The 27,144-nt window shown below is 58.0% G+C and overlaps 2 protein-coding genes across 14 annotated transcripts in view; one reads left to right on the top strand and one right to left on the bottom strand.

Annotated features, from left to right (window-relative positions):
* The window catches only part of ACO2 (aconitase 2), a 122,302-nt gene extending 121,612 nt beyond the window's left edge, over positions 1 to 690 (top strand). For all 5 annotated transcript variants that reach the window (XM_063622906.1, XM_063622909.1, XM_063622907.1 and 2 more), the window contains one exon: positions 181 to 690. In XM_063622906.1, coding sequence (XP_063478976.1) covers positions 181 to 315 — 135 coding nt within the window. In that variant the 3' untranslated portion in view covers positions 316 to 690. The remainder of the gene's footprint in view (positions 1 to 180) is intronic.
* On the bottom strand, positions 541 to 25,290 carry POLR3H (RNA polymerase III subunit H). Of its 9 annotated transcripts, none has more exons than XR_010117023.1 (8): positions 25,194 to 25,283; positions 24,784 to 24,914; positions 17,851 to 17,947; positions 5,291 to 5,377; positions 4,732 to 4,795; positions 3,328 to 3,529; positions 1,168 to 2,044; positions 541 to 806 (listed from the first exon to the last, which is right to left on the bottom strand). XR_010117023.1 is itself a non-coding variant. In XM_055253097.2 (7 exons), the coding sequence occupies exons 2-7, from the start codon at positions 24,892 to 24,894 to the stop codon at positions 717 to 719; spliced, it is 651 nt and encodes a 216-aa protein (XP_055109072.1). In that variant the 5' UTR covers positions 24,895 to 24,914; positions 25,194 to 25,290; the 3' UTR covers positions 541 to 716. The 9 variants fall into 9 exon arrangements, 7 of the variants coding, with proteins under 7 accessions (XP_055109072.1, XP_055109071.1, XP_055109075.1 ...); XR_010117024.1 differs by having other exon boundaries at positions 541 to 790; XM_055253097.2 differs by lacking the exon at positions 1,168 to 2,044 and having other exon boundaries at positions 25,194 to 25,290.
* Between the last annotated feature and the right edge of the window lie 1,854 nt (positions 25,291 to 27,144).

The raw sequence follows: 27,144 nt of genomic DNA, 5'->3' as shown, positions 1-27,144 counted from the left end.
CCCCAGGAATCCCCTGTAGGTGCCACCTGGGTCTGACCTGGGCCATCAGGCACAGACTGGCCTAGGATTAGCCTGCTGACCTCCTAGGTCCCTAGGCAGTGCCCTGTCTCCCTGCCCCCCTGCAGGGCCAAGGGCACGCAGTACCCACCACTTCTACCCATACCCACCTTCTCCTTGCAGCCCCTGAAGTGCATCATCAAGCACCCCAACGGGACCCAGGAGACCATCCTCCTGAACCACACCTTCAATGAGACGCAGATTGAGTGGTTCCGCGCTGGCAGTGCCCTCAACAGAATGAAGGAGCTGCAACAGTGAGGGCAGTGCCTCCCCGCCCCCCCTGCTGGCGTCAAGTTCAGCTCCACGTGTGCCATCAGCGGATCTGATCCATCCAGCCATGGCTTCTTATTCCAAGATGGTGTGACCAGACATGCTTCCTGCTCCCCGCTCAGCCCACGGAGTGACTGTGGTGGTGGGGGGGGTTCTTAAAATAACTTTTTAGCCCGTCTTCCTATTTTTAGTTTGGTTCAGATCTTAAGCAGCTCCATGCAACTGTATTTATTTTTGATGACAAGACTCCCATCTAGTTTTTCTCCTGCCTGATCATTTCATTGGTGGCTGAAGGATTCTAGAGAACCTTTTGTTCTTGCAAGGAAAACAAGAATCCAAAACCAGTGACTGTTCTGTAAGTGAGTGATTGGTGTCTGTGCCGTTTGTTATCAAGTCCAGGGTCCAGGAAGGGTCTTTTCAGTCACCGTCAGTGGAGGCCCAACAGCCACAGATGGATCCATCACTGCAGTGAAGGAGACCTGAGGTCTGGCAGAAATGACCTCCCTGTCACCTCCCACCCCACCCCACTTCTACCTACAGAGCAGCCCTGCCCCCCATGTTCCTGTAGCTTCCCTGCTGGGACAGGATGGAGTCTCCCAGAGACAGGCCTTCACTCTCCACCTTCCCTGGGCACTGATATGCCAGGCATGGCCTCATGTAGCCCTCTAAACACTGAGGGTGGGCACAGCAGATGAGGCCACCTGGAAAGGGAATTGGCCCAAGTGGAGTGGCATCAGCTGACACCACCAGCACCTCCACACTCGGGGGTCCTATGAGAGCCGAAGAGGCCAGGGCAGGAGGCAGGTTCCATGGAGGCCCCATCACCAGGGCAAAACTTACTGCTAGGCAAGCGTCCTGGTGTCGGCAGAGGGGCAAGAGGAATCCTGCGAAGTCACGCTGCTGAAGAAATGCTGTGGGCCCAGAGCTGGGGTGTCACCAGCAGTCCCACAAGGTGCTCGTGGCAATAGCTGAGGTCTGAGGGACAGGTGGTCCCAGGCTTGCTGCTGTCTTGTGTCTTGAATTGGGTAGGGGGTACCAGCAAAGCCCAGAGCCTCCACTGTTTTGATCAGGAACTGTTCTCCTCGAGCTCAGGGGCTACCCCACCTTTTTCCACAAGCTGGTGGGAAGGTGCCTCCCCTTCATGCCCACTCAATTCCGACTGGCAGCTTCCAGCACCCAAAGCACCCACCCCAGGCAAGCCAGCCTCACTTCCTATGTCACTTTATGGCGCCACCAGGCTCAGCCAGCCCAGAGCCCAGCCTGGGGCAGCCCAGAGCTCACAGCCCCCACATGCTGGCACCTGGGCGGGGTTGGGGGAACCCATCTGCCATAAGGGAGGCCATGCTGTCCCAGCGACAGGAACTCAGTGACCTCAGATCGTAACACTGGCCATTGAGACAAGGGTGGCCCCTTCCCTTCTGATGCTGCCATTGTTTATTAAATGGCTTTGCTGTCACTGAAAGCAGCGACTTGAGAAGCTCTGGGGGGAGGGGCAGGGCCTAGATGGTGGAGGAGGGGGGCAAGCTGGTGGGCACTCCTGGCCTTGCCTCACTGTCCAGCTCGAGACACTATCTCCTTAGCATCGGCCTCAGCTGCTGTTGTCTTCACAGCCGGCCGTACCACCTTCCCGCAGGCTGGTAGGATCCACTGACCAGCCCCAGGGCTAGTTGCTGGTCCACCAGGAGAGAAGGCCCAGGCCTGGCTCACTGATGGATCCCTGCCAGGGATAAAGAACACGCACATTTCACTGACATGCTGGCTTGAACCAACCTGGAGAGGAGGTTAAGGGAGCCCAGCACAGGCAAAGAGGAGGCGGGGCACACGGCAGCCCAGAGGCTCTGGAGAGATGGAGCCACAGCAGTGCTCCTGACGGGCACGCAGCATGCAGGGCGCAGACCCCTCTCCAGGGACCCCAGGCCCTGACAGGGTCAGGGACCCTTCCTCACCCTTAGGCCTGCCCTCCAGGGCCACCTAAGTTCTAATCGTGGCAGGAAGGCTGAGCAAACACAAGGCCCATGCTCCAGACCCATCCAACAGGGAACAGCCTGGAAGGCCACTCTTCCCTGGAGCTCTCCCTTTTATTTCACTGCTGCAATGCTGCTCCTACAGGGAGCCCTACCTTTTTTTTTTTTTTTTTTTTTTTTGAGACACAGTCTCACCTGGGCTGGAGTGCAGTGACACGATCTTGGCTCACTGCAAGCTCTGCCTCCCAAGTAGCTGGGACTACAGGCACCTGCCACCACACCCGGCTAATTTTTTGTATTTTTAGTAGAGATGGGGTTTCACCATGTTAGCCAGGATGGTCTCGATCTCCTGACCTCGTGATCCACCCGCCTTGGCCTCCCAAAGTGCTGGGATTACAGGCGTGAGCCACTGCGCCCCAGCTGCCCTACCCTTAATCTCAGGGCTTTGATCTCTCCAAGCCCCTTCCTTGATTTCTTTCTCCCTCAAACCCCTCCCTACCCCCCAATTTTTTAAAGACAGCGTCTCATTCTGTTGCCCAAGCTGTAATGCAGTGGCACAACCTTGAACTCCTGGGCTTAAGGGATACTCCCATCTCAGCCTCCCAAGTAGCTGGGACCACAGGGCACGCCACCATGCCCTGCTAACTGTTTTTTATAGAGACAACCTCTCACTTTTTTAGCCAGGCTGGTCTCAAACTCCTGGCCTCAAGCGATCCTCCCACTTTGGCCTCCCAAAGTGCTGGGATTATAGATGTGAGCCACTGCACCTGGCCTCAAAGCCTCTTTATCAGTGGTCTTGTCCAGCGTGAGCTCTGTCCCCTTTGCAAGCTGACTCGCTCACCCCACCAGCAGCCATGTACCTTTACTGCCTCACAGCCCTATCCTACAGAAACTCAGGCTCCAGCCAAGATCCCCCCAACAGGATCCCTGACCTGCTGGGGGAGATCCCAGAGCAGAACCCCCAGGACAGAGCTTCCAGCCCTGCACTCTGGCTCTCGCACCTCATGGGGGCTTCAGCACCATCAGGGCCACTCACCACAAGCGTGTACGGAGCCTCCTTCTTTGGCAGCTCCTCACTGGAAGCGGTGGCATCTGCTGAGCTGGGCCCTGTGGGGGACGTGTCAACAAAGCTCTCGTCCACCACCCGGAAGCGGATCTCCTCGCCAGTGTCCATGTAGAGGTCGTGCGCTCCTTCCTCCGTCTCGTACTCCCACACCCACACCTGCTCCGCTTCGTCGCTGAGGGGGTCCAGGGTCAAGGCAGCAACCAGGTCACGGGAGGGGCTTCTCTCAGCACCCACCACCACCCCGCAGGAAAAACCAATCCCAGGGTGAGATCACTGTGGCTGGGAAGTCACAGGAAAAGCAGGTCCCAGCCCCATGTACAAGGCCTGGGCCAAACAGCAAGGAGTAAGCGCTCTTGGATGCCAGGACCCAGAATGGGGAACATGGGGTCCCCAGCCAGGCACCATGGCCAGACGCACATGGATCTCAGAGCACCAGAGCAGGAGGGGACGAGACAGGGTCCGAGTCCCACCTCTCAAGACAAGAGCAACCTGGGCCTCCTGCCACGGAGCCCCACATACCCTTTTCATCAAAGCCTTGTGACAGGCTGATGGGCACCCAAGGACTTGCCGTTTTCAAGAGGACGTAGTAGGATGGGAGGTCACCTGCCCACTTGGATGACAGCTGGTGAGAGAACCAGCCAGGCTGCACCAGGTTTTCTAACACATCCTGGAGTCACGGAGACCCAGAGCCGTGCGGCCACCCAGCCAGGGCAGCCCCCCTTGGCTCTCCATCGTTCCTGGCAGAGCCCACACAGGGGAGCCATGGGTTCTCTGGTGGCAGTCCCACTATTGGGTCCTGCCTCTGTGCCAGGTCCCGTGCTGTGCACCGTGGGTACAGCTGTGACACGTCAGAGTCCTTCCCAGTGAGGAGTCTCAGATTCGTGGATAGCCCCACAGAAACAGACAACCCCAGTACAGCAAGGTGAGGGGTGGGACAGGGACAACGGAGGCCCAGGAGGAACACATCTTAGCCCATGACCCGGCACACAGGCAAGGCCTCATGTCCCAGGGACCAGCACATGCCTCCAGGGCAAGTGATCTTTAAGATGATTCCTGCAGGGACAACCTAAGTGAAGTGAACCAGAAGTGAATGGTGTCCCCCAGGACACCACAGCTCTAAGGGTGTGCAGTGTACAACCCAGACAGCCAAGCCTGATGGCCCCAACAAAGACAGGCATGTGGGCATCACATCACTCCCTGCATGGGAGGCACAGACAGGCTGGTGCCTCTGGAGCAAAAGCACAGGTAGGGGGCAGGCACAGAGGCCAGTGACATCAGGTTACAGGACCCAAAGGCCACCCTAAGGAGTGGGGACCTTCCTTTGGAGAGGCCTGAGCTACTCTGTGACAAACCACTTTAACCCTCGGAGGATACAACTTGGCTGGCTGCTGCAGTGACTCTGGGGGGATGAGAATGTCATCGAAGAAGCCTAGAGAGACTGGAAGGAAGCAGGTGACGGCATGAGATGGGGGTCCCAGTGGACGCCAAACACTGTGGGGTCTGATGCTTGACAGGCAAGCCCTGCCCGGCGCTGCCCACGAGGCAGATGTCACTGTGGAAACCTAGGCCCCTTCCTCACCTAATGCCTCTGCCTACACCACCTACATAGTGGAGCAGCCCTGGGCAAAGCCCGGAGCACCTAGTCCCCAAAACCTCTGTACACGACAGGGACCAGTGGGCGCTGAAGACTCCCAGTCACTTCCACCAGCTTCAGTGCCCACCCTGAAGTCCTGAGTGACGGCCTCACAGTGAAACCTCACTGCTGACAGAGGTCCTCAAACAACACATAAAACGGAGGGTGGGCAAGCTTCTCTGACACCACGGGGAAGGTTCGGCCGACACCTGAGCCCTCCCTTGACCATGTGGATGGGCACAGACCTCCTGCCCCCACAGTGTTCCCAAGTCTTGTCTGAGGCGTCAGGGCCACTGTTACCGTGCACTCCTTCCGGGCTGCAGCCTTTGATCTTCCCAATCAGAATCTCATCTAGGAATGGATGAAACACCACGTAGCGAAAATGGACTGGAAATGAAAAAAGCCCATCACTGATGCTGACCGGGGCCCCAGCGTGCTCCCATGTCACCCTCAGGTGCCAGCACACCCGGGGGCCTGTGTGGCTGCTCCATGCCACATCCCGCTGCAGGCCTAGACCCTCCCTTGTCTCCTGCAAGTTCACAGCATGGCCCCCACAAGGGGCCAGCAGCAGTGTCCTGTAACCGGGCACTCCCAAAACTGCCAGGTTACGCACACCTGAGCCCAGACTCTGAGCCATCGGTGGCTCCAAAGTCAATTTCAACCTCCCTCCAGGCTCTCCTTCAGCTCCTAAAAAGGGCAGAAGCAACTGGTAAAGAAAGCAGGGTTTGGAAACTCCCACCTCCTGCTGAGCAGCAAAGTCGGCCCCAGGCACAGCTCTGACCTGGAGTGGAGGCTAAAAATGCCCTGGTGTTGTGGGGCGCAGGCCAGCAGCCCAGCAAAAATGCCTCTGTGGGTTCTCAGGCCCTGCTGCAGGTGGTCCCCACTCACCTGACCGCAAGGAAAACACCAGGTGGGGTCTGTGCCCACATCGCAGACTCTGACCCCAGGCCCTGGCATTAGCTGTATGTCACCTTGTCACTCAGGCCCTTGCTCGAAGCCCCAAAGTGGGAGTCCAACGCTGACCTGAGAATAAGCACGCAGCTGCCCCCTGCTGGTCAGCAACGGAGTTCCCACCATGAGGATAAGGAAGTGGCTCAGAGCCAGGGAGACCCACTCACAGCCACATAGCCATGGGGAGACACCTGGTCTTTCTGTACCCACCAGACAGGGCCACCGGGTCGAATCTTGCCTTTCTCAGACAGGTTTAATCCCAAACACAGGTTTCCACGATGCCGTCAACCATTTAGTCAGCCAACATGCCCCCCAGGACAGCAGGGACCCTGGCCCCTGGCCCCCAGGCATCAGCAGGGCATGAGGAGAGGCAGCCGATGGACCTCTCACCCTGGGAAGACACAAACGTGAGCCATCACAGCCACCATGAAGATGACTGGGCCTTGTGCTGACCTCCCAGAGAGCAGATGAGGGCGGCCAAGGGCCACTTACCCACAGAGGGAAAAACCCTGTCCCCCACATGACCCAACATTCAGTTTGGTTTAATAAATCCTCACAGAGGCCGGGTAGGGTGGCTCAAGTCTGTAATCCCAGCACTTTGGGAGGCTGAGGTGGGCAGATCACCTGAGGTCAGGAGCTTGAGACCAGCCTGGCCAACATGGTAAAACCCCGTCTCTACCAAAATACAAAAATTAGCCGGGTGTGGTACCAAGTGCCTATGATCCCAGCCACTCAGGAGGCTGAGGCAGGAGAATCACTTGAACCAGGAGGTGGAGGTTGCGGTGTGCCAAGATCATGCCACTGCACTCCAGCCTGGGCAACAGAGCAAGACCCCGTCTCAAAAAAAAAAAAAAAAATTCGCTCTCTCTCTCTTGCTCTCTCTCTCTCTCTCTCTCTCTTTCTTTCTTTCTTTCTTTCCTTCTCTTTCCCTCTCTGGCCCAGGCTACAATCTACTCCGCTTGCTGCTGCCCGCGCCGCGGACTGCCTGGGACTGCCGGCGCGCGCGACCACTCCCTGCCTTTTCTCCTTTCGTTGCAGCCACGCGTTCGCCATCTTGGCCACGCTGGTCGCCAGCTCCTGACGCCGAGTGCTCTGCCCGCCTCAGCCTCCCGAGGTACTGGGACTACAGACGGAGTCTCGCTCACCCAGTGCTCGGTGTTGCCCGGGCTGGAGTGCGGTGGCGTGGTCTGGCCTCGCGGCAGCCTCTACCCCCCAGCTGCCTGCCTTGGCCTGCCAGGGTGCTGGGATTGCAGCCCCTGCCCGGCCGCCGCCCCATCTGGGAGGTGGGGAGCGCCTCTGCCCGGCCGCCCTGTCTGGGAAGTGAGGAGCGCCTCTGCCCGGCCGCCCCGTCTGGGAAGTGAGGAGCGCCTCTGCCCGGCCACCCACCGTCTGGGAAGCGAGGAGCGCCTCTGCCCGGCCACCCACCGTCTGGGAAGTGAGGAGCGCCTCTGCCCGGCCACCCACCGTCTGGGAAGTGAGGAGCGCCTCTGCCCGGCCACCCACCGTCTGGGAAGTGAGGAGCGCCTCTGCCCGGCCACCCACCGTCTGGGAAGTGAGGAGCGCCTCTGCCCGGCCACCCACCGTCTGGGAAGTGAGGAGCGCCTCTGCCCGGCCGCCCCGTCTGGGAAGTGAGGAGCACCTCTGCCCGGCCACCCATCGTCTGGGAAGTGAGGAGCGCCTCTGCCCGGCCACCCATCGTCTGGGAAGTGAGGAGCGCCTCTGCCCGGCCACCCCGTCCGGGAAGAAGTGAGGAGCGCCTCTGCCCGGCCACCCCGTCCGGGAAGAAGTGAGGAGCGCCTCTGCCCGGGCGCCCCGTCCGGGAAGAAGTGAGGAGCGCCTCTGCCCGGCCGCCCCGTCCGGGAAGAAGTGAGGAGCGCCTCTGCCCGGCCGCCCCGTCCGGGAAGAAGTGAGGAGCGCCTCTGCCCGGCCGCCCCGTCCGGGAAGAAGTGAGGAGCGCCTCTGCCCGGGCGCCCCGTCCGGGAAGAAGTGAGGAGCGCCTCTGCCCGGCCGCCCCATCTGGGAGGTGAGGAGCGCCTCTGCCCGGCCACCCCGTCCGGGAAGTGAGGAGCGCCTCTGCCCGGCCACCCACCGTCTGGGAAGTGAGGAGTGCCTCTGCCCGGCCGCCCCGTCTGGGAAGTGAGGAGCGCCTCTGCCCGGCCACCCCGTCCGGGAAGAAATGAGGAGCGCCTCTGCCCGGGCGCCCCGTCCGGGAAGAAGTGAGGAGCGCCTCTGCCCGGCCGCCCCATCCGGGAAGAAGTGAGGAGCGCCTCTGCCCGGCTGCCCCATCTGGGAGGTGAGGAGCGCCTCTGCCCGGCCACCCATCGTCTGGGAAGTGAGGAACGCCTCTGCCCGGCCGCCCCGTCTGGGAAGTGAGGAGCGCCTCTGCCCGGCCTCCCCGTCCGGGAAGTGAGGAGTGCCTCTGCCCGGCCACCCATCGTCTGGGAAGTGAGCAGCGCCTCTGCCCGGCCGCCCCGTCCGGAAAGAAGTGAGGAGCGCCTCTGCCCGGGCGCCCCGTCCAGGAAGAAGTGAGGAGCGCCTCTGCCCGGCCGCCCCGTCTGGGAAGTGAGGAGCGCCTCTGCCCGGGCGCCCCGTCCGGGAAGAAGTGAGGAGCGCCTCTGCCCGGCCGCCCCATCCGGGAAGAAGTGAGGAGCGCCTCTGCCCGGCTGCCCCATCTGGGAGGTGAGGAGCGCCTCTGCCCGGCCACCCATCGTCTGGGAAGTGAGGAGCGCCTCTGCCCGGCCACCAACCGTCTGGGAAGTGAGGAGCGCCTCTGCCCGGCCGCCCCGTCCGGGAAGAAATGAGGAGCGCCTCTGCCCGGCCGCCCCGTCTGGGAAGTGAGGAGCACCTCTGCCCGGCCACCCATCGTCTGGGAAGTGAGGAGCGCCTCTGCCCGGCCACCCATCGTCTGGGAAGTGAGGAGCGCCTCTGCCCGGCCACCCCGTCCGGGAAGAAGTGAGGAGCGCCTCTGCCCGGCCACCCCGTCCGGGAAGAAGTGAGGAGCGCCTCTGCCCGGGCGCCCCGTCCGGGAAGAAGTGAGGAGCGCCTCTGCCCGGCCGCCCCGTCCGGGAAGAAGTGAGGAGCGCCTCTGCCCGGCCGCCCCGTCCGGGAAGAAGTGAGGAGCGCCTCTGCCCGGCCGCCCCGTCCGGGAAGAAGTGAGGAGCGCCTCTGCCCGGCCGCCCCATCCGGGAAGAAGTGAGGAGCGCCTCTGCCCGGCTGCCCCATCTGGGAGGTGAGGAGCGCCTCTGCCCGGCCACCCATCGTCTGGGAAGTGAGGAACGCCTCTGCCCGGCCGCCCCGTCTGGGAAGTGAGGAGCGCCTCTGCCCGGCCTCCCCGTCCGGGAAGTGAGGAGTGCCTCTGCCCGGCCACCCATCGTCTGGGAAGTGAGCAGCGCCTCTGCCCGGCCGCCCCGTCCGGAAAGAAGTGAGGAGCGCCTCTGCCCGGGCGCCCCGTCCGGGAAGAAGTGAGGAGCGCCTCTGCCCGGCCGCCCCGTCTGGGAAGTGAGGAGCGCCTCTGCCCGGCCGCCCCGTCCGGGAAGAAATGAGGAGCGCCTCTGCCCGGGCGCCCCATCCGGGAAAAAGTGAGGAGCGCCTCTGCCCGGCCGCCCCATCTGGGAGGTGAGGAGCGCCTCTGCCCGGCCACCCATCGTCTGGGAAGTGAGGAGCGCCTCTGCCCGGCCACCAACCGTCTGGGAAGTGAGGAGCGCCTCTGCCCGGCCGCCCCGTCCGGGAAGAAATGAGGAGCGCCTCTGCCCGGGCGCCCCGTCCGGGAAGAAGTGAGGAGCGCCTCTGCCCGGCCGCCCCGTCCGGGAAGAAGTGAGGAGCGCCTCTGCCCGGCCGCCCCATCTGGGAGGTGAGGAGCGCCTCTGCCCGGCCACCCATCGTCTGGGAAGTGAGGAGCGCCTCTGCCCGGCCACCCACCGTCTGGGAGGTGAGGAGCGCCTCTGCCCGGCCGCCCCGTCTGGGAAGTGAGGAGCGCCTCTGCCCGGCCGCCCCGTCTGGGAAGTGAGGAGCGCCTCTGCCCGGCCGCCCCGTCCGGGAAGAAGTGAGGAGCGCCTCTGCTCGGCCGCCCCGTCGGGAAGAAGTGAGGAGTGCCTATGCCCGGCCGCCCCGTCCGGGAAGAAGTGAGGAGCGCCTCTGCCCGGCCGCCCCGTCTGGGAGGTGAGGAGCGCCTCTGCCCGGCTACCCATCATCTGGGAGGTGAGGAGCGCCTCTGCCCGGCCACCCATCGTCTGGGAGATGAGGAGCGCCTCTGCCCGGCCACCCATCGTCTGGGAGGTGAGGAGCGCCTCTGCCCGGCCACCCATCGTCTGGAAAGTGAGGAGAGCCTCTGCCCGGCTGCCCCATCTGGGAAGTGAGGAGCGCCTCTGCCCGGCCACCCATCGTCTGGGAAGTGAGGAGCGCCTCTGCCCGGCCGCCCTGTCTGGGAAGTGAGGAGCACCTCTGCCCGGCCGCCCCGTCCGGGAAGAAGTGAGGAGCGCCTCTCCCCGGCCACCCATCGTCTGGGAAGTGAGGAGCGCCTCTGCCCGGCCACCTATTGTCTGGGAAGAAGTGAGGAGCGTCTCTGCCTGGCCGCCCCGTCTGGGAAGTGAGGAGCTCCTCTGCCCGGCCGCCCCGTGTCTGGGTAGAAGTGAGGAGCTCCTCTGCCTGGCCGCTCCATCTGGGAGGTCTACCACGGAGGCCAGAAGCAATGTGGGGGCTGGACGTGGTGGCTCACGCCTGTGGTCCCGGCACTCTGGGGGGCGAGGCGGGTTGATCACTTCGGGCTAGGAGTTCGAGACCAGTCTGGCCAACTTGGCGAAACATGAAGAATACAACAGACAAACCAACCAACCAACTCAGTGACAACAAAACAGGTCTACCCTGGAGTCATACTCTAATTTTTTCTATTTTCCTCCCTTTCTGATCCTTTATCCCACTTTCTTTTTCTTCCTCTTCCTTCTCCCTCTTCTTTGTCAAATAGAGGATTGAGTTATTATCACTGATCCACATAAAGTCCCTCTCTCATTTATTTTAACTCCCACCCCCCATTTCTATTCCCCAACTTCCCATGTGCAACCTTCCTAATATGTTTGATACGCATCTTTTTGTTTGTATGTATTTTTAGAAAATGTTTATTGTTTTTGTATGCAAAAAAAATTAATAAAAAAAAAAAAATTCTTCACAGAGCCTGCACCAGGTTTGTGCCAGGCCCAGTCTGGGCGCTGGGCTCACGGGGATGGGACAGCACATGATCCTGCACCGAGGGAGCCCCAGGCTGGAACAACCACATCCAAAAGCAAATGCTGGGCACCCAGAGTCCCCCATGGATGGATGAGAAAGCAAAACATGCTGGAGACACACAATGGAATATTATGCAGCCTTACAAAGGAAGGAATTCTGACACGCGCTACAGTGTGTCTGAACCTCAGGCTGAACCTTCACATGGGGCCAAGTGAACGCAGTCAGACACAAAAGCCACACAGTGTGCGACTCCATTCATGTGCAGTGTCCAGAACCACATCCACAGAGACAGAAAGCAGTTAAGTGGCTGCCAGAGGCTGGGTGAAGGACAGGATCAGCAGTGACTGCTACTGGGCGGGGTTTCTTTGTAGGGTGATAAAAACGTTGTGGAATGGCCTGTAGTAATCCCAGCACTTTGGGAGGTCGAGGCGGGCGGATCACCTGAGGTCAGGAGTTTGAGACCATCCTGACCAACATGGTGAAACCCCGTCTCTACCAAAAAAATACAAAAATTAGCCAGGCGTGGTATTGGGTGCCTATAATCCCAGCGACTTGGGAGGCTGAGGGATGAGAATTGCTTGAACCCAGGAGGCAGAGGTTACAGTGAGCTGAGACTGCGCCATTGCATTCCAGCCTGGGCAACAAGAGTAAAACTCTGTCAAAAAAAAAAAAAAAAATTGTGGAATTAGATAGTGGTGATGGCTTAGCTGATGAGGGTGTTGTTCCTGGTGGTAGGGGGCCCTCTCCTGCCCTGCTCATATCTGCCTACCTACCATAACCCCTGGAGGCCTGTGGTGCCAATCACTGTATTCCTCCATCCCTATAGTTCCTCCGAACTGGAACTTGCATCTAGATTTTTTATCAGACTCGAGTCCTAATGTTTAGCAACAGAACTGCTTCATGATTGGTGTTGAGTTCTTCCACTGCGAACTATATAATGCTTGTTTGTCTCTCTTTGGGGGAAACTAAAAAGCTAATGATCATTGATGAGATCTGTCTTCATAAGGAGTTGCAAAATGGTGATAATTAATTAAAAAAAAGATACTGGTGATGGTTGCGCAACTCTTAATATAGAAAAACCACTAAATTGTATGCTTTGAAAGGGTGAATTTTGTGGTATGTGAATTATATCTCAGTGAAAAAACAGAAGGACACAGAGCAACAGACTGGCCAGCCAGGAGGGTGCTGGATCTGCAGTTCATCTCACAAGAGCCCCACCTGGAGGTCTAGGGATGTGTAGCCTGCAGAGGGGATGCCTGGAAAGTCAGAAAGGATGAGTCTAAAGGACCATCAAGAAGAGGAAGGAAGCTGGGCGCGGTGGCTCACGCCTGTAATCCCAGAACTTTGGGAGGCCAAGACAGGATGATCCCCTGAGGTCGGGAGTTCAGGACAAGCCTGATCAACATGGAGAAACCCCGCCTCTACTAAAAATACAAAATTAGCCAAGCATGGTGGTGCATGCCTGTAATCCCAGCTACTCGGGAGGCTGAGGCAGGAGAATCACTTGAACCCGGGAGGCAGAGGTTGCAGTGAGCCGAGACTGCACCACTGCACTCCAGCGTGGGCAACAAGAGTGAAACTCTTGCAATTTTTCAGAGACAGGGTTTTAGCATGTTGCCCAGGCTGGTCTCGAACTCCTGGGCTCAAGTGATCTGCCCGCCTCAGACTCCCAAAGTGCTGGGATTACAGGCATGAGCCACCATATCTGCCCTATGAAAAAGTTCTGGAGGTGGGCTGGGCACGGTGGCCCACGCCTGTAATCCCAGCACTTTGGGAGGCTGAGGCGGGCGGATCATGAGGTCAGGAGATGGAGACCATCCTGGCTAACATGATGAAACCCTGTCTCTACTAAAAATACAAAAAAAAAATTAGCTGGGTGTGGTGGCGGGCGCCTGTAGTCCCAGCTACTCGGGAGGCTGAGGCAGGAGAATGGCGTGAACCCGGGCAGTGGAGCTTGCAGTGAGCCGAGATCGTGCCACTGCACTCCAGCCTAGGCAACAGAGCGAGACTCCATCTCAAAAAAAATGAAAACGTTCTGGAGGTGGATGGCAGTGAAGGTTGCACAAGAATATGAGTGTGCCCAGTGCCACTGACTTATACACTTAAAATGCTTAAATTGGTAAATTTCATGATATGTATATTTTACCACAATAGAAAAAAATGAAATAAATGATAAACAAGTCAAAAAAGGTTAAAAAAAAAAAAAAAGGCCAGGTGCGGTGGCTCATGCCTATAATCCCAGCACTTTGGGAGGCCAAGGCGGGCAGATTGCCTGAGGTCAGGAGTTCAAGACTATTCTGGCCAACATGGCGAAACCCCATTTCTACTAAAAATACAAAAATTAGCCAGGCGTGGTGGTGGGCACCTGTAATCTCAGCTACTCGGGAAGCTGAGGCAGGAGAATGGCTTCAACCCGGGAGGCAGAGAGGTTGCAGTGAGCCAAGATCGTGCCACTGCACTCCAGCCTGGGCAACAGAGAAGACTCTGTCTCAAAAAAAAAAAAAAAAAAAAAAAAAAGGTTTTAAAAAAAAAAGGTAGGGGGTGTCTCTGCACCAACTCTGGCTGAGGAGGCTGCCCGATTTGCAAATCAATATAATATTTAAAAATGTTAAAAAATAAATAACTAAAGGTGGTCGCAAAGGAGTGCTGCTCTGGAGCTGAGAGCAGGGCCCCCGATCAGTATGGGGCAGGCGGGGGCAGGGTACAGCAGGCACTAGGCTTGGAGGGTGCAGGGAACAGGGGCTGGCACCAAATGACGAGGGATAAACTTGGCCAATGGGGGTCAGGGTCCCATGCCACAAAGGCCATCATCTGTGAGCACTCCCCACATGCAGGGCGCTAGACCAAAACTTCACTCAGACTTGCTCGTTGACTCCTCACAGATATCTGATGAAGGAGGAAGGCTCTATTACTCTTATTACACTGTGTGCACAGACAGGGAAACTGAGTCTCAGGTAAAGCAACTGCTCCCTTGGCCGGGCGCGGTGGCTCACGCCTGTAATCCCAGCACTTTGGGAGGCCGAGGCGGGCGAATCACGAGGTCAGGAGATCGAGACCATCCTGGCTAACACGGTGAAACCCCGTCTCTACTAAAAATACAAAAAATTAGCCGGGTGAGGTAGCGGGCGCCTGTAGTCCCAGCTACGCGGGAGGCTGAGGCAGGAGAATGGCGTGAACCCCGGGGGGCGGAGCCTGCAGTGAGCCGAGATCGCGCCACTGCACTCAAGCCTGGGTGAAAGAGCGAGACTCCATCTCAAAAAAAAAAAAAAAAAAAAAAAAAAAAAAAAAAAAAAAAAAAAAAAAAAAAAAAAAAAAAAAAAAAAAGCAACTGCTCCCAAGGCCCAGGCAAATAAATATCCCTCTGAGCAACGGTGAAGGCACAGCATGACCTGGTGCTGAGCCCTTCAGCACTGGCTCGGTGACAGCCCTGAGTGAGGCTGTGGGGTTGCAGGAGTGGGAGCAGTGGGAACACGGCCTGGGGTCAGGCAACAGCCTCAAAGCATGGCAACTGGTTCCCACCACAAAATCACAGCTCACCCTGCATGGTGCTCAACAGGACTTTTATAGCTGCAGGATTAACCCCATTGTACAGAGGAGGAAACCGAGGCCGAGAGAGGCAGAGGTACTCGCCCAAGGTCCCCATCCAGGAGACCAGAGCCAGAATTAATTCAAATTTAGGTCCTTGTGATCACTCCATGCCTCCCGCCTGGTTCCCAAGAAAACAGAGACCCAGGACAGATGAGGGTGGGGGCTAATAAAAGCCAGCAGTAGAAATCTTCCAACTGAATAGACAGAATTTCCTCCGACTTTTTTTTTTTTGAGACGGAGTCTCTCTCTGTCACCCTACTGGAGTGCAGTGGCATGTTCTCGGCCTCCTGGGCTCAAGCGATTCTCCTGCCTCCACCTCCACCTCCCAGGGAGCTGAGGTTACAGGTGTGTACACCACCATACCTGGCTAATTTTTTTTTTTTTTTTTTTTTGAGACACAGTCTTACCCTGTCACCCAGGGTGGAGTGCAGTGGCACAATCTCAGCTCACTGCAACCTCTGCCTCCTGGGTTCAAGCGATTCTCCTGCCTCAGCCTCTGGAGTAGCTGGGATTACAGACATGTGCCACCATGCCCAGCTAATTTTTTTTTTTTTTTTTGAGACGGAGTCTCACTCTGTTGCCCAGGCTGGAGTGCAGTGGTGCGATCTCGGCTCACTGCAAGCTCCACCTCCTGGGTTCACGCCATTCTCCTGCCTCAGCCTCCTGAGTAGCTGGGACTACAGGTGCCTGCTGCCACACCTGGTTAATGTTTTGTATTTTTAGTAGAGACGGGGTTTCACCGTGTTAGCCAGGATATCTCCTGACCTCATGATCTGCCCGCCTCAGCCTCCCAAAATGCTGGGATTACAGGCGTGAGCCACTGCACCCGGCTTTTTTTGTAGTTTTAGTAGAGATGAGGTTTTGCCATGTTGGCCAGGCTGGTCTAGAACTCCTGACCTCAGGTGATCCACCCACCTTGACCTCCCAAAGTTCTGGGATTACAAGCATGAGCCACCACACCGGCCCCAACTTGACTTTTTTCTCCAAGTTTTTCTGGAAGTTCTAGTACCTGCTACCACTTGTCTCCTGGACAACCAAGGCCCCCGTCCAAATGCGGAGACTGGGCTCAGCTCGGCATCCTTCTCTGTAAACAGAGGCCCTCGTGCTTGTTTTCACACTGCAATCTTATTTCTCTGCTAATGAAAATGCTCCTAGTCCGTACAAAGACAGCCTGTTTCTTCGGCCTCTCAGCGTAGCATGGTAACATCCATGTGAACTAATTAATTCCCTGAATGGCTGGATACAGACACTAGGCAGTCTCACAGCATACTCTGGAATGTTCTGGCATCTCTGTGCTGAGAAGCTGACCAGTATGGACTACAGCAGGGCTTATCCAACACAAGCTCGTGTGACAACCACCTGGCACCTTGTTAAAACAGTCTTTGGGGCTGGGGGCAGTGGCTCACGCCTGTAATCCCAGCACTTTGGGAGGCTGAGATGGGCGGATCATGAGGTCAGGAGTTCAAGACCAGCCTGACCAACATGGTGGAACCCCCTCTACTGAAAATACAAAAATTAGCCAGGCGTGGTGGCACGTGCCTGTAATCCCAGCTACTCGGGAGGCTGAGGCAGGAGAATCGCTTGATGCTGGGAGGTGGAGGTTGCAGTGAGCCAAGATCAGGCTTCTGCACTCCAGCCTGGGCAACAGAGTGAGATTCTGTCCTAAAAAAAAAAAAAAAAAAAAAAAGTATTTGGGCCCATCTCCCAAGATTCTGACTCAGGTGGCCTGGGGCAGGCTGAGAATTACACTTCTGAGTGCCCAAGGGATGGCAGGCTTGGCGCCTGCGCTCTGGGAGCCTGAACCGTCTCAATGGGCCTCTCACCATCTCCTACACTGGTTTGGTCCAGACATGAGAATGAAGAATGCCCCTCTCCCGGGGCTCATCACCTCCCTTGACTGGTGGTCCTGGCTCCTCTCAGGGTGGTCCTCTCTCTACTCCTCCCTCCTTCCAGGATCTGGTAATCACCTTCCATCCCTGGATGCACACCCCTTTGCAACGTGACTACACTTTCTACCACCCAGAGGTGAAGTCTATTTCTCCATCCCCTCACCCTAGCCAATGGGATGGAAGCAGAGGCTTGAGAAGTACTTATGCACTGAACTTTGGAACCTTAAAACCGCCAAACCCAGCCTGGCCTACTGAAAGATGAGACCATGTGGGGCAAAGATGGGCCAGCCCAGCCCAGGCCCCCAGTAAACAACCAGTCTACCAACCTTCAGAATGTGAGACCATCCTAGATTGTCCAGCCCCAGGCCAGCCAGCCCAGAGGAAAATCACCCAACTGACCCACAGAATAGGGAGAAACAATCCACAATAAGTCACTGAGTGCTCGACAGTTGCCAAGGCTCTGTCCTAAGAGCTTTCATGTATTAACTCCTTAATCCTCACAATGGTCTTAGAATATAAAATCTATCCTGACCTGCAAGTGACATCCTGAACTGCAATTGACAGATGAGGAAACAGAGGCACAGAGCGATGACATATTCAGCCAGGACACACAGCTAGTAAGAGGCAGAGTTCAGCTTTGAATCTTGAGGCCACACTCTTATCTACTGTGTCCTACTATCGAAGTCCCCCACCCCCAGCCAGCCTGCTGATCCCCCTTCTGTCTGCTCTCCACAGGCAGCGGGCAGCCCAAGGAATGGACAAGGTACAGGGCTCAGTAGCAATGAGACCAAAAGGGCACAGACATAGAGCTATGATGTCAGAGCTGAAGAGGCCTTGAGAACCACCTAGTCCATATCCCAGGCCTCACAGATGAGGAAACAGAGGCCCAGAGAAGAGAAGTCTGCCGCTGTCACCGGGTCAATTCCTGGCCGATTTAGGATGAGGCCCCAGGTCTCCCAACCTCCAGGACTCCCACCATCCTCTGGCCATCTCTTTGGCTTTAGCCTTTTAAAATTTTTTAATATTTTATTTATTTATTTAAAGACAGGGTCTTGCCATGTTTCCCAGGCTGGCCTTGAACTCTGTGGCCCAAGAGATCCTTCCGCCCTCAGCCTTACAGGCACGCACCACTGAACCTGGCTTTGGCTTGACCTTTGGCACAGAAAACTGAGCCCCAAGAAACCCAATGCCCCAGGGACAGAAGATACCCACCTTTGGTGTGTGATGCGCCATCCCCAGGGAATACATAGGCATCCTCCAGTTTGGTGATATCAAACAGACAAATGCAGAGTCCCACGTTGTACACGACCTGTATGCATACAAACACAGACACACAAGCACATACGGATACAGAGTGACCACAGGCCCAGCTCCCAGGCAATCTGAGCCCCTCACAACCACAAGCAAGCCATGATTATCTCCTTTTTAAGGTGAAAATGAGTTTGTGGAGGGAACCAGGGTAAGGAACCTAAGAAGGATGCAGAGCTCTGGAAGGAGCAGGGCCTCGGGTGACAAAACAGGTCCAGGTTCCAAGGCCAGCTCCACCACCCACTGTGTGACTGCCAAGAGGGTCACTTCACCTCTCTGAGCCTCAGTCTCCCCATCTGCAAATGTGAAATACCAGGCTGCAGGGTTATAAAATCAAGAGAGATAACCCTTCCTTCCTTCCTTCCTTCCTTCCTCCCTCCCTCCCTCTTCTTTCTTTCTTTCTTTCTTTCTTTCCTTCCTTCCTTCCTTCCTTCCTTCCTTCCCTCCCTCCCCTCCTCCCCTCCTCCCCTCCTCCCCTCCTCTCTTTCTCTCTCTCTCTCTCTCTCTCTCTCTTTCTTTCTTTCTTTCTTTTCCCCTCTGTGGCCCAGGCTGCAAACTACTCGGCTCGCTGCTACCCCCCACCGCGGACTGCCTGTGACTGCCGGCGCGCGCCGCCTGCTTTTTCTCCTTTCCCTGCAGGCGCGGTTTCGCCATCTTGGCCACGCTGGTCTCCAGCTCCTGACCCCGAGTGCTCTGCCCGCCTCCCGAGGTGCTGGGACTGCAGACGGAGTCTCGCTCACCCGGGCTGGAGTGCGGTGGCGTGGTCTTGGCTCGCGGCAACCTCCGCCTCCCAGCCGCCTGCCTTGGCCTACCAGGGTGCTGGGATTGCAGCCCCTGCCCGGCCGCCGCCCCGTCTGGGAGCTGAGGAGCGCCTCTGCCCGGCCGCCCCGTCTGGGAAGAAGTGAGGAGCGCCTCTGCCCGGCCGCCCCATCTGGGAAGTGAGGAGCGCCTCTGCCCGGCCGCCCCGTCCGGGAAGAAGTGAGGAGCGCCTCTGCCCGGCCGCCCCGTCCGGGAAGAAGTGAGGAGCGCCTCTGCCCGGCCGCACCGTCTGGGAAGTGAGGAGCGCCTCTGCCCGGCCGCCCCGTCTGGGAAGAAGTGAGGAGCGCCTCTGCCCGGCCGCCCCATCTGGGAAGTGAGGAGCGCCTCTGCCCGGCTGCCCCGTCCGGGAAGAAGTGAGGAGCGCCTCTGCCCGGCCGCCCCGTCCGGGAAGAAGTGAGGAGCGCCTCTGCCTGGCCGCCCCGTCCGGGAAGAAGTGAGGAGCGCCTCTGCCCGGCCGCCCCGTCCGGGAAGTGAGGAGCCCCTCTGCCGGGCCACCCATCGTCTGGGAAGTGAGGAGCGCCTCTGCCCGGCCGCCCCGTCTGTGAAGTGAGGAGCACCTCTGCCCGGCCACCCACCGTCTGGGAAGTGAGGAGCGCCTCTGCCCGGCCACCCATCGTCTGGGAAGCGAGGAGCGCCTCTGCCTGGCCGCCCCATCTGGGAAGTGAGGAGCGCCTCTGCCCGGCCACCCATCGCCTGGGAAGTGAGGAGCGCCTCTGCCCGGCCACCCATCGCCTGGGAAGTGAGGAGCGCCTCTGCCCGGCCACCCATCGTCTGGGAAGTGAGGAGCGCCTCTGCCCGGCCACCCATCGTCTGGGAAGCGAGGAGCGCCTCTGCCCGGCCGCTCCGTCTGGGAAGCGAGGAGCGCCTCTGCCCGGCCGCCCCGTCCGGGAAGTGAGGAGCGCCTCTGCCCGGCCGCCCCGTCCGGGAAGAAGTGAGGAGCGCCTCTGCCCGGCCGCCCCGTCCGGGAAGTGAGGAGCGCCTCTGCCCGGCCGCCCCGTCCGGGAAGTGAGGAGCGCCTCTGCCCGGCCACCCCGTCCGGGAAGTGAGGAGCGCCTCTGCCCGGCCGCCCCGTCCGGGAAGTGAGGAGCCCCTCTGCCCGGCCGCCCCGTCCGGGAAGTGAGGAGCCCCTCTGCCCGGCCACCCATCGCCTGGGAAGTGAGGAGCGCTTCTGCCCGGCCACCCATCGTCTGGGAAGTGAGGAGCGCCTCTGACCGGCCACCCATCGTCTGGGAAGTGAGGAGCGCCTCTGCCCGGCCGCCCCGTCCGGGAAGTGAGGAGCGCCTCTGCCCGGCCGCCCCGTCCGGGAAGTGAGGAGCGCCTCTGCCCGGCCGCCCCGTCCGGGAAGTGAGGAGCGCCTCTGCCCGGCCGCCCCGTCCGGGAAGTGAGGAGCCCCTCTGCCCGGCCGCCCCGTCCGGGAAGTGAGGAGCCCCTCTGCCCGGCCACCCATCGCCTGGGAAGTGAGGAGCGCTTCTGCCCGGCCACCCATCGTCTGGGAAGTGAGGAGCGCCTCTGACCGGCCACCCATCGTCTGGGAAGTGAGGAGCGCCTCTGCCCGGCCGCCCCGTCCGGGAAGTGAGGAGCGCCTCTGCCCGGCCGCCCCGTCCGGGAAGTGAGGAGCGCCTCTGCCCGGCCGCCCCGTCCGGGAAGTGAGGAGCGCCTCTGCCCGGCCGCCCCGTCCGGGAAGTGAGGAGCCCCTCTGCCCGGCCACCCATCGCCTGGGAAGTGAGGAGCCCCTCTGCCCGGCCACCCATCGCCTGGGAAGTGAGGAGCGCCTCTGCCCGGCCACCCATCGTCTGGGAAGTGAGGAGCGCCTCTGCCCGGCCACCCATCGTCTGGGAAGTGAGGAGCGCCTCTGCCCGGCCGCCCCGTCTGGGAAGTGAGGAGCGCCTCTGCCCGGCCGCCCCGTCCGGGAAGTGAGGAGCGCCTCTGCCCGGCCACCCCGTCCGGGAAGTGAGGAGCCCCTCTGCCTGGCCACCCATAGCCTGGGAAGTGAGGAGCGCCTCTGCCCGGCCGCCCCGTCGGGAAGAAGTGAGGAGCGCCTCTGCCCGGCCGCCCCGTCCGGGAAGTGAGGAGCGCCTCTGCCCGGCCGCCCCGTCCGGGAAGTGAGGAGCCCCTCTGCCCGGCCACCCATCGCCTGGGAAGTGAGGAGCGCCTCTGCCCGGCCACCCATCATCTGGGAAGTGAGGAGCGCCTCTGCCCGGCCACCCATCGTCTGGGAAGTGAGGAGCGCCTCTGCCCGGCCACCCCGTCTGGGAAGTGAGGAGCGCCTCTGCCCAGCCACCCATCGTCTGGGAAGTGAGGAGCGCCTCTGCCCGACCACCCATCGTCTGGGAAGTGAGGAGCGCCACTGCCCGGCCACCCATCGTCTGTGAAGTGACGAGCGCCTCTGCCCGGCCACCCATCGTCTGGGAAGTGAGGAGCGCCTCTGCCCGGCCGGGAAGTGAGGAGCGCCTCTGCCCGGCCGCCCCGTCTGGGAAGAAATGAGGAGCACCTCTGCCCGGCCACCCCGTCTGGGAAGAAGTGAGGAGCACCTCTGCCCGGCCGCACCATCTAGGAAGAAGTGAGGAGCGTCTCTGCCTGGCCGCCCCGTCTGGGAAGTGAGGAGCGCCTCTGCCCAGCCGCCCCGTCTGGGATGTGGGGAGCGCCTCTGCCCGACCGCCCCGTCTGGGAGGTCTACCACGGAGGCCAGAAGCAATGTGGGGGCTGGACGTGGTGGCTCACGCCTGTGGTCCCGGCACTCTGGGGGGCCGAGGCGGGTTGATCACTTCAGGCTAGGAGTTCAAGACCAGCCTGGCCAACATGGCGAAACATGAAAAATACAACAGACAAACCAACCAACCAACTCAGTGACAACAAAACAGGTCTACCCTGGAGTCATACTCTAATTTTTTCTATTTTCCTCCCTTTCTGATCCTTTATCCCACTTTCTTTTTCTTCCTCTTCCTTCTTCTTCTTTGTCAAATAGAGGATTGAGTTATTATCACTGATCCATATAAAGTCCCTCTCTCATTTACTTTAATTCCCACCCCCCATTTCTATTCCCCGACTTCCCATGTGCAACCTTCCTAATATGTTTGATACGCATCTTTTTGTTTGTATGTATTTTTAGAAAATGTTTATTGTTTTGTGTGCAAAAAAAATTTAAAAAAAAATAATAAAATAAAATCAAGAGAGATAACGGATGTGAAGCCCCTAGCCTCGTGCCTGGCTCGTGTGCTGGAAACCATCATCATCAAGGATCTTTGTTATTACTAGTGAGGACCAGCGACAGGAATGCTGGCTAAACGTGCACTCTCCGACATCCCAAAGCCAACGCCAGAGCTCACAGTTTAGTGAGCATCAGAGCCACAGCTAAACCCCACTGTGCTCACAACACCTCAGACACACAGACGCAGCCACAGGGACTGCAGCTGACAGAGGGACACATGACCTAGGCCCCAAGAATGTGCAGAAATCCCATGCCCTCACCCCACACCACCGCGGTTCAAACGACTGGCTACTCAGTGTCTGCTTATCTGCCACCATGTCATCACCCCCACTTAGAAGCCTTGCGGGAACTGTCCAAGAATTAGCAAGAAGCTCAGAGAACTCAGAGTCGTGGCCAGACCTCACCAAGGTAACACCACAAGATCTGTGCCCTTTGTCAGACCATGGATTTCTGTGTGGGCCTCCTCTCAAACGATTCATCTAATCAAATACTAAAAGACTTGTCCCAACAGGACCTGTACCCCAAAGCAACTATATTCCCTTCTTGGACTTTCCACACCTTCTGTCTCCACAAGGTCCATACCTCCATCCCCCAACAGACCCTCACCTTCAACTTCACAAAGTAACCAGAAGCCATCCACTTAAAGACTCCATGAGTTCCCTTCACTACCTAGCAACCCTCAAATCAACCTCACCTCTTCTGAAGGGACCTGCCTCATGTCTAAAGCCAGCTGAGCATCCTCTTTCTGGCTCCTTCTCAGCCCATCACCTTCTGATGCTCCATGGATAAAGACCAATACCTCAACTCCGACATCCTACAGGGCTGTGTGGCCTGGCCCCCACCCACCTGTCCAGCCCACCCTCCCCTCTGCCCAAGTCACACCAGCCTCTTCCACACCATGGTGGGTATTTTACCCCTTCTTTTTTTTTTTTTTTTAGGCAAAGTTTCACTCTTGTCACCCAGGCTGGAGGGCAATGGTGCGATTTCAGCTCACTGCAACCTCCGCCTCCTGAGTTCAGGTGATTCTTCTCCCTCTGCCTCCCAAGTAGCCGGGATTACAGGCGCCCACCACCATGCCCAGCTATGTTTTGTATTTTTAGTAGAGATGGGGCTTCACCATGTTGGACAGGCTGGTCTCAAACTCTTGACCTTGGGTGATCCACCCACCTCAGCCTCCCAAAGTGCTAGGATTACAGGTGTGAGCCACCACGCCCGGCCTGTATTCCTTCTTCACAGGGCCTTTGCACATGACAGTTCATGCCTTCAGGGCTCTTCTCTCCACCCAGCCCCCTCCCACCCCAGAAAGGAATCCTCTGGTTGGCTCCACTTCACCATCAGATCTCAGCTTCAACCCCACCTCTTCAACAAAGCTGCAGGTCCCCTCATTCCAGGGGACGTTCATTTGTTCCACAGGTGTGTGAACACCTGTCCCTCATAGCATTTACCTCAATTTGTCACCACACACTCAATTGTGGACCCCTCTCATTCATGTCTGCTTTCCCACCACACTATAGCACAGAGCCTTGTCTCTGTTTCATTCATTCAATCAACAGACAAATGGCTGGGCGCGGTGGCTCACACCTGTAATTCCAGCACTTTGGGAGGCTGAGGCAGGCAGATCACCTGAGGTCAGGAGTTTGAGACCAGCCTGGCCAACATGGCGAAACCCTGTCTCTACTAAAAGTACAAAAATTAGCTGGGTGTGGTAGCAGGTGCCTGTAATCCTAGCTACTCAGGAGGCCGAGGCAGAAGAACAGCTTGAACCCGGGAAGTGGAGGTTGCAGTAAGCCAAGATCGCTCCACTGCACCCCAGCCTGGGCGACAAGTGCGGCACTCTGTCTCACACACACACACACACACAAAAAACAGAAAATTGTGGGACATCTACTCCCACCAGGCTTTGGCTAAATGAGGAGATACTTCAGGGGAGAAGACAGATAAGGTCCCTGCTCTCAAGGAGAGGGAAAGGAAAAAGTCTAAGAAGGAAAGAGAGTGATGTGACACAGAACACCTGGAAAGGGAGGACTGCCAGAGAAACGGCAGTGGGAAGACCTCTCAGCTGACACTAAGGCACATAGGCACGGCGCAGAGAAGGCGCACAAATATTGGCTGCTGGAATGAAGGGATGAACCTCCTGACAGTTAACTCTGTACTACTAGAACTGTCCATCTTCACAAAAACAATGCATTGACCCGAGGCGGGGCTCACACCTGTAATCCCAGCACTTTGGGAGGCCGAGGCGGGGGGATCAAGAGATCGAGACCATCCTGGCCAACACAGTGAAACTCCATCTCTACTAAAAATACAAAAATTAGCTGGGCGTGGCGGCGCGCGCCTGTAGTTGTCCCAGCTACTCGGGAGGCTGAGGCAGGAGAATCGCTTGAACCCGGGAAGCGGAGGTTGCAGTGAGCCGAGAACGCGCCACTGCACTCCAGCCTGGACGAAAGAGCAAGACTCCGTCTCAAAAACAAAAAACAAAACAAAACAAACAACAACAAAAAAAATGCATGGCTGGAAGGACAGCAACATTTTATCCCCATTTTACAAATGGAAACTGAGGCCCAGAGGGGGTCAGTAACTTGCCTGCAATTGCAAAGTAATTTAGAATTGTGGAATCTAACACTTCCAGTTACAACTCCCTTTTTCAAGCCCATTTTCTTTTGATCACCTTCAATATCCCGTTTCACGGTGAAGAAAAGTTCTGAGACATTAAGCTGCTTGCCCACGGCCAGGCCTTGGCGTGACCGAGGCCAGTGGGCGGCGCTGGCTCTCCCACGCCAAGGCCTGCCCGCGAGCCGTGGGCCCAGTACCTTGTTGGCCAACTTCTTGTTCAGCTCCTCGGCAATGGAGTCGTTGAGCTTCCTCTCAAACTGCCAAGGGGAGATCCGCACGGTGTCCACCATCTCCACCAGGACGAACATCCCGGCCTGCGCTGGGGGCTCTGGGAACAGGAGGGTCAGTCACGCACCAGGGCCAGGGGCAGGAAGAATCCCCGAGCCCCTTGGTCCCCTCCAGGTCGCTGAGGCCCCCAGGCTGGCGGTGAGGCTGCACCGGGCGGTCTCAGGGGTCCCGTCCGGCCCATGCTCCGCTACTACAACGTGAGGAAACTGAGGCCAGAGGGAGGCGCTCTCCGTCCAGAGCTCCGGGTGACCGCCCGCGCCGCGCGACCCCGCCACGCCACGCCACGCCCCGCACCCGCGCCACGTGCCGCCGCACGTACCACGCACCACGCACCGCACACAACCTCTCGGGCTTGCGTGGCTGCGGGCGAGATTCCGAATCCATCGCTTCCGGAAAACCCACCAATAAGAAGCCTCTGCCCACCCCCGAGGCGGGGCGGGGCTGCCTGTGTGCTCGCGCACAGCGTGGGGCGGAGAGAGGGCGGGGAGGGGGCGGGGCCTCCTCCTTTCACAGGGGCAGAGCGGTTCCCCAGCCCCCGACAGCGCTTTCTGGTTGCTAGGCGACCTCCGTGCAATCCTGCCTGATTATCCCTCGCCTGGCCTGTGCTTTACCCGCCTTGCTGTCCTCTGCTCGGCAGCCAGAGTGATCCTTTGGAAACGGAAACATATATTACCACATCTAAGTTAAAAAAAAAAAAAACCCGGCCGGGCGCGGTGGCTCACGCCTGTAATCCTGGCACTTTAGGAGGCCGAGGTGGGCGGATCATGAGGTCAGGAGATCGAGACCATCCTGGCTAACACGGTGAAACCCCGTCTCTACTAAAAATACCAAAAAATTAGGCGGGCGTGGTGGCGGGCACCTGTAGTCCCAGCTACTCGGGAGGCTGAGGCAGGAGAATGGTGTGAACCCGGGAGGCGGAGCTTGCAGTGAGCCGAGATTGCGCCACTGCACCCCCAGCCTGGGCGACAGAACGAGACTCTGTCTCAAAAAAAAAAAAAAAAACCCACCGCAAACATAACATGCTTAGCACCCTTAAGTGTTCGGAGACAAGGAGAATTGACAGGAAAGGTGCACTTGGGACTTTTCTGGGGTGACGGAAATGTTCTGTATTTTCTTTTCGGTGGTATAACATTGACGTATATAATTGTCCAAACCAATTGAACTCAAGACAAGATTTTTGCATTTATTTGTAGACATTATGTCCCAATTGAAAAGTAATAATAAATTGGAACAAAAAACACAACCCATTGAACTTAGAATACTAAATCCAAGCCGGGCGTGGCGGTGCACACCTGTAGTCCCAGCTACTCAGAAGCCGTCTCAAAAAAAAAAAGGTGTGTGGTGGCCAGGCGTGTGGCTCACGCCTGTAATCCCAGCACTTTGGGAGGCCAAGGTGGGCGGATCCCCTGAGGTCAGGAGTCTAAGACCAGCCTGACCAACATGGAGAAACCCCGTCTCTACTAAATACAGAATTAGCTGGGCGTGGTGGCGCATGCCTGTAATCCCAGCTATTCGGGAAGGCTGAGGCAGGAGAATCACTTGAACCCAGGAGGCGGAGGTTCTGCTGAGCGGAGATCGCGCCATTGTACTCCAGCCCCAGCAACAAGAGCAAAACTCCATCACGGAAAAAAAAAAAAAGTGTGTAGCACCTCCCTCCCCCCACTCTCTCTTGCTCCTCTTTTCCCCATGTGATGTGCCTGCTCCTCCTTTGATTTCCGACATGACGGGAAGCTTCCCGAGGCATCCCTGGAAGCTGGGCCTATGCCAGTACCATGCTTGCTGTAAAGCCTGTAGAACCATGAGCCAACTAAACCTACTTTTTTTTTTTTTTTTTTTTTTTTTTTTTGAGACGGAGTCTTGCTTTGTCGCTCAGGCTGGAGTGCAGTGGTGTGACCTTGGCTCACTGCAAGCTCTGCCTCCCGGGTTCATGCCATTCTCCTGCCTCAGCCTCCCAAGTAGCTGGGACTACAGGCACCCACTACCATGCCCAGCTAGTTTTTTGTATTTTTAGTAGAGATAAGGTTTCACCGTGTTAGCCAGGATGGCCTTGATCTCCTGACCTCATGATCCACCCGCCTCGGCCTCCCAAAGTGCTGGGATTACAGGCATGAGCCACCGTGTCCAGCCAGCCTATTTTCTTTATAAATTAACCAGCTCTGTTACCCAGGCTGGAATGCAGTGGCGCTATCAGGGTTCACTGCAACCTCCACCTCCCCAGTTCAAGCGATTCTTCTGCCTCAGCCTCCAGACTAGCTGGGATTACAGGCATG

Source organism: Symphalangus syndactylus, chromosome 18 (assembly GCF_028878055.3).
Source record: "Symphalangus syndactylus isolate Jambi chromosome 18, NHGRI_mSymSyn1-v2.1_pri, whole genome shotgun sequence".
Taxonomy (NCBI): domain Eukaryota; kingdom Metazoa; phylum Chordata; class Mammalia; order Primates; family Hylobatidae; genus Symphalangus; species Symphalangus syndactylus.
Note: the sequence above shows the minus strand (reverse complement) of the source record. Positions and strands in the feature narration are given on the sequence as shown.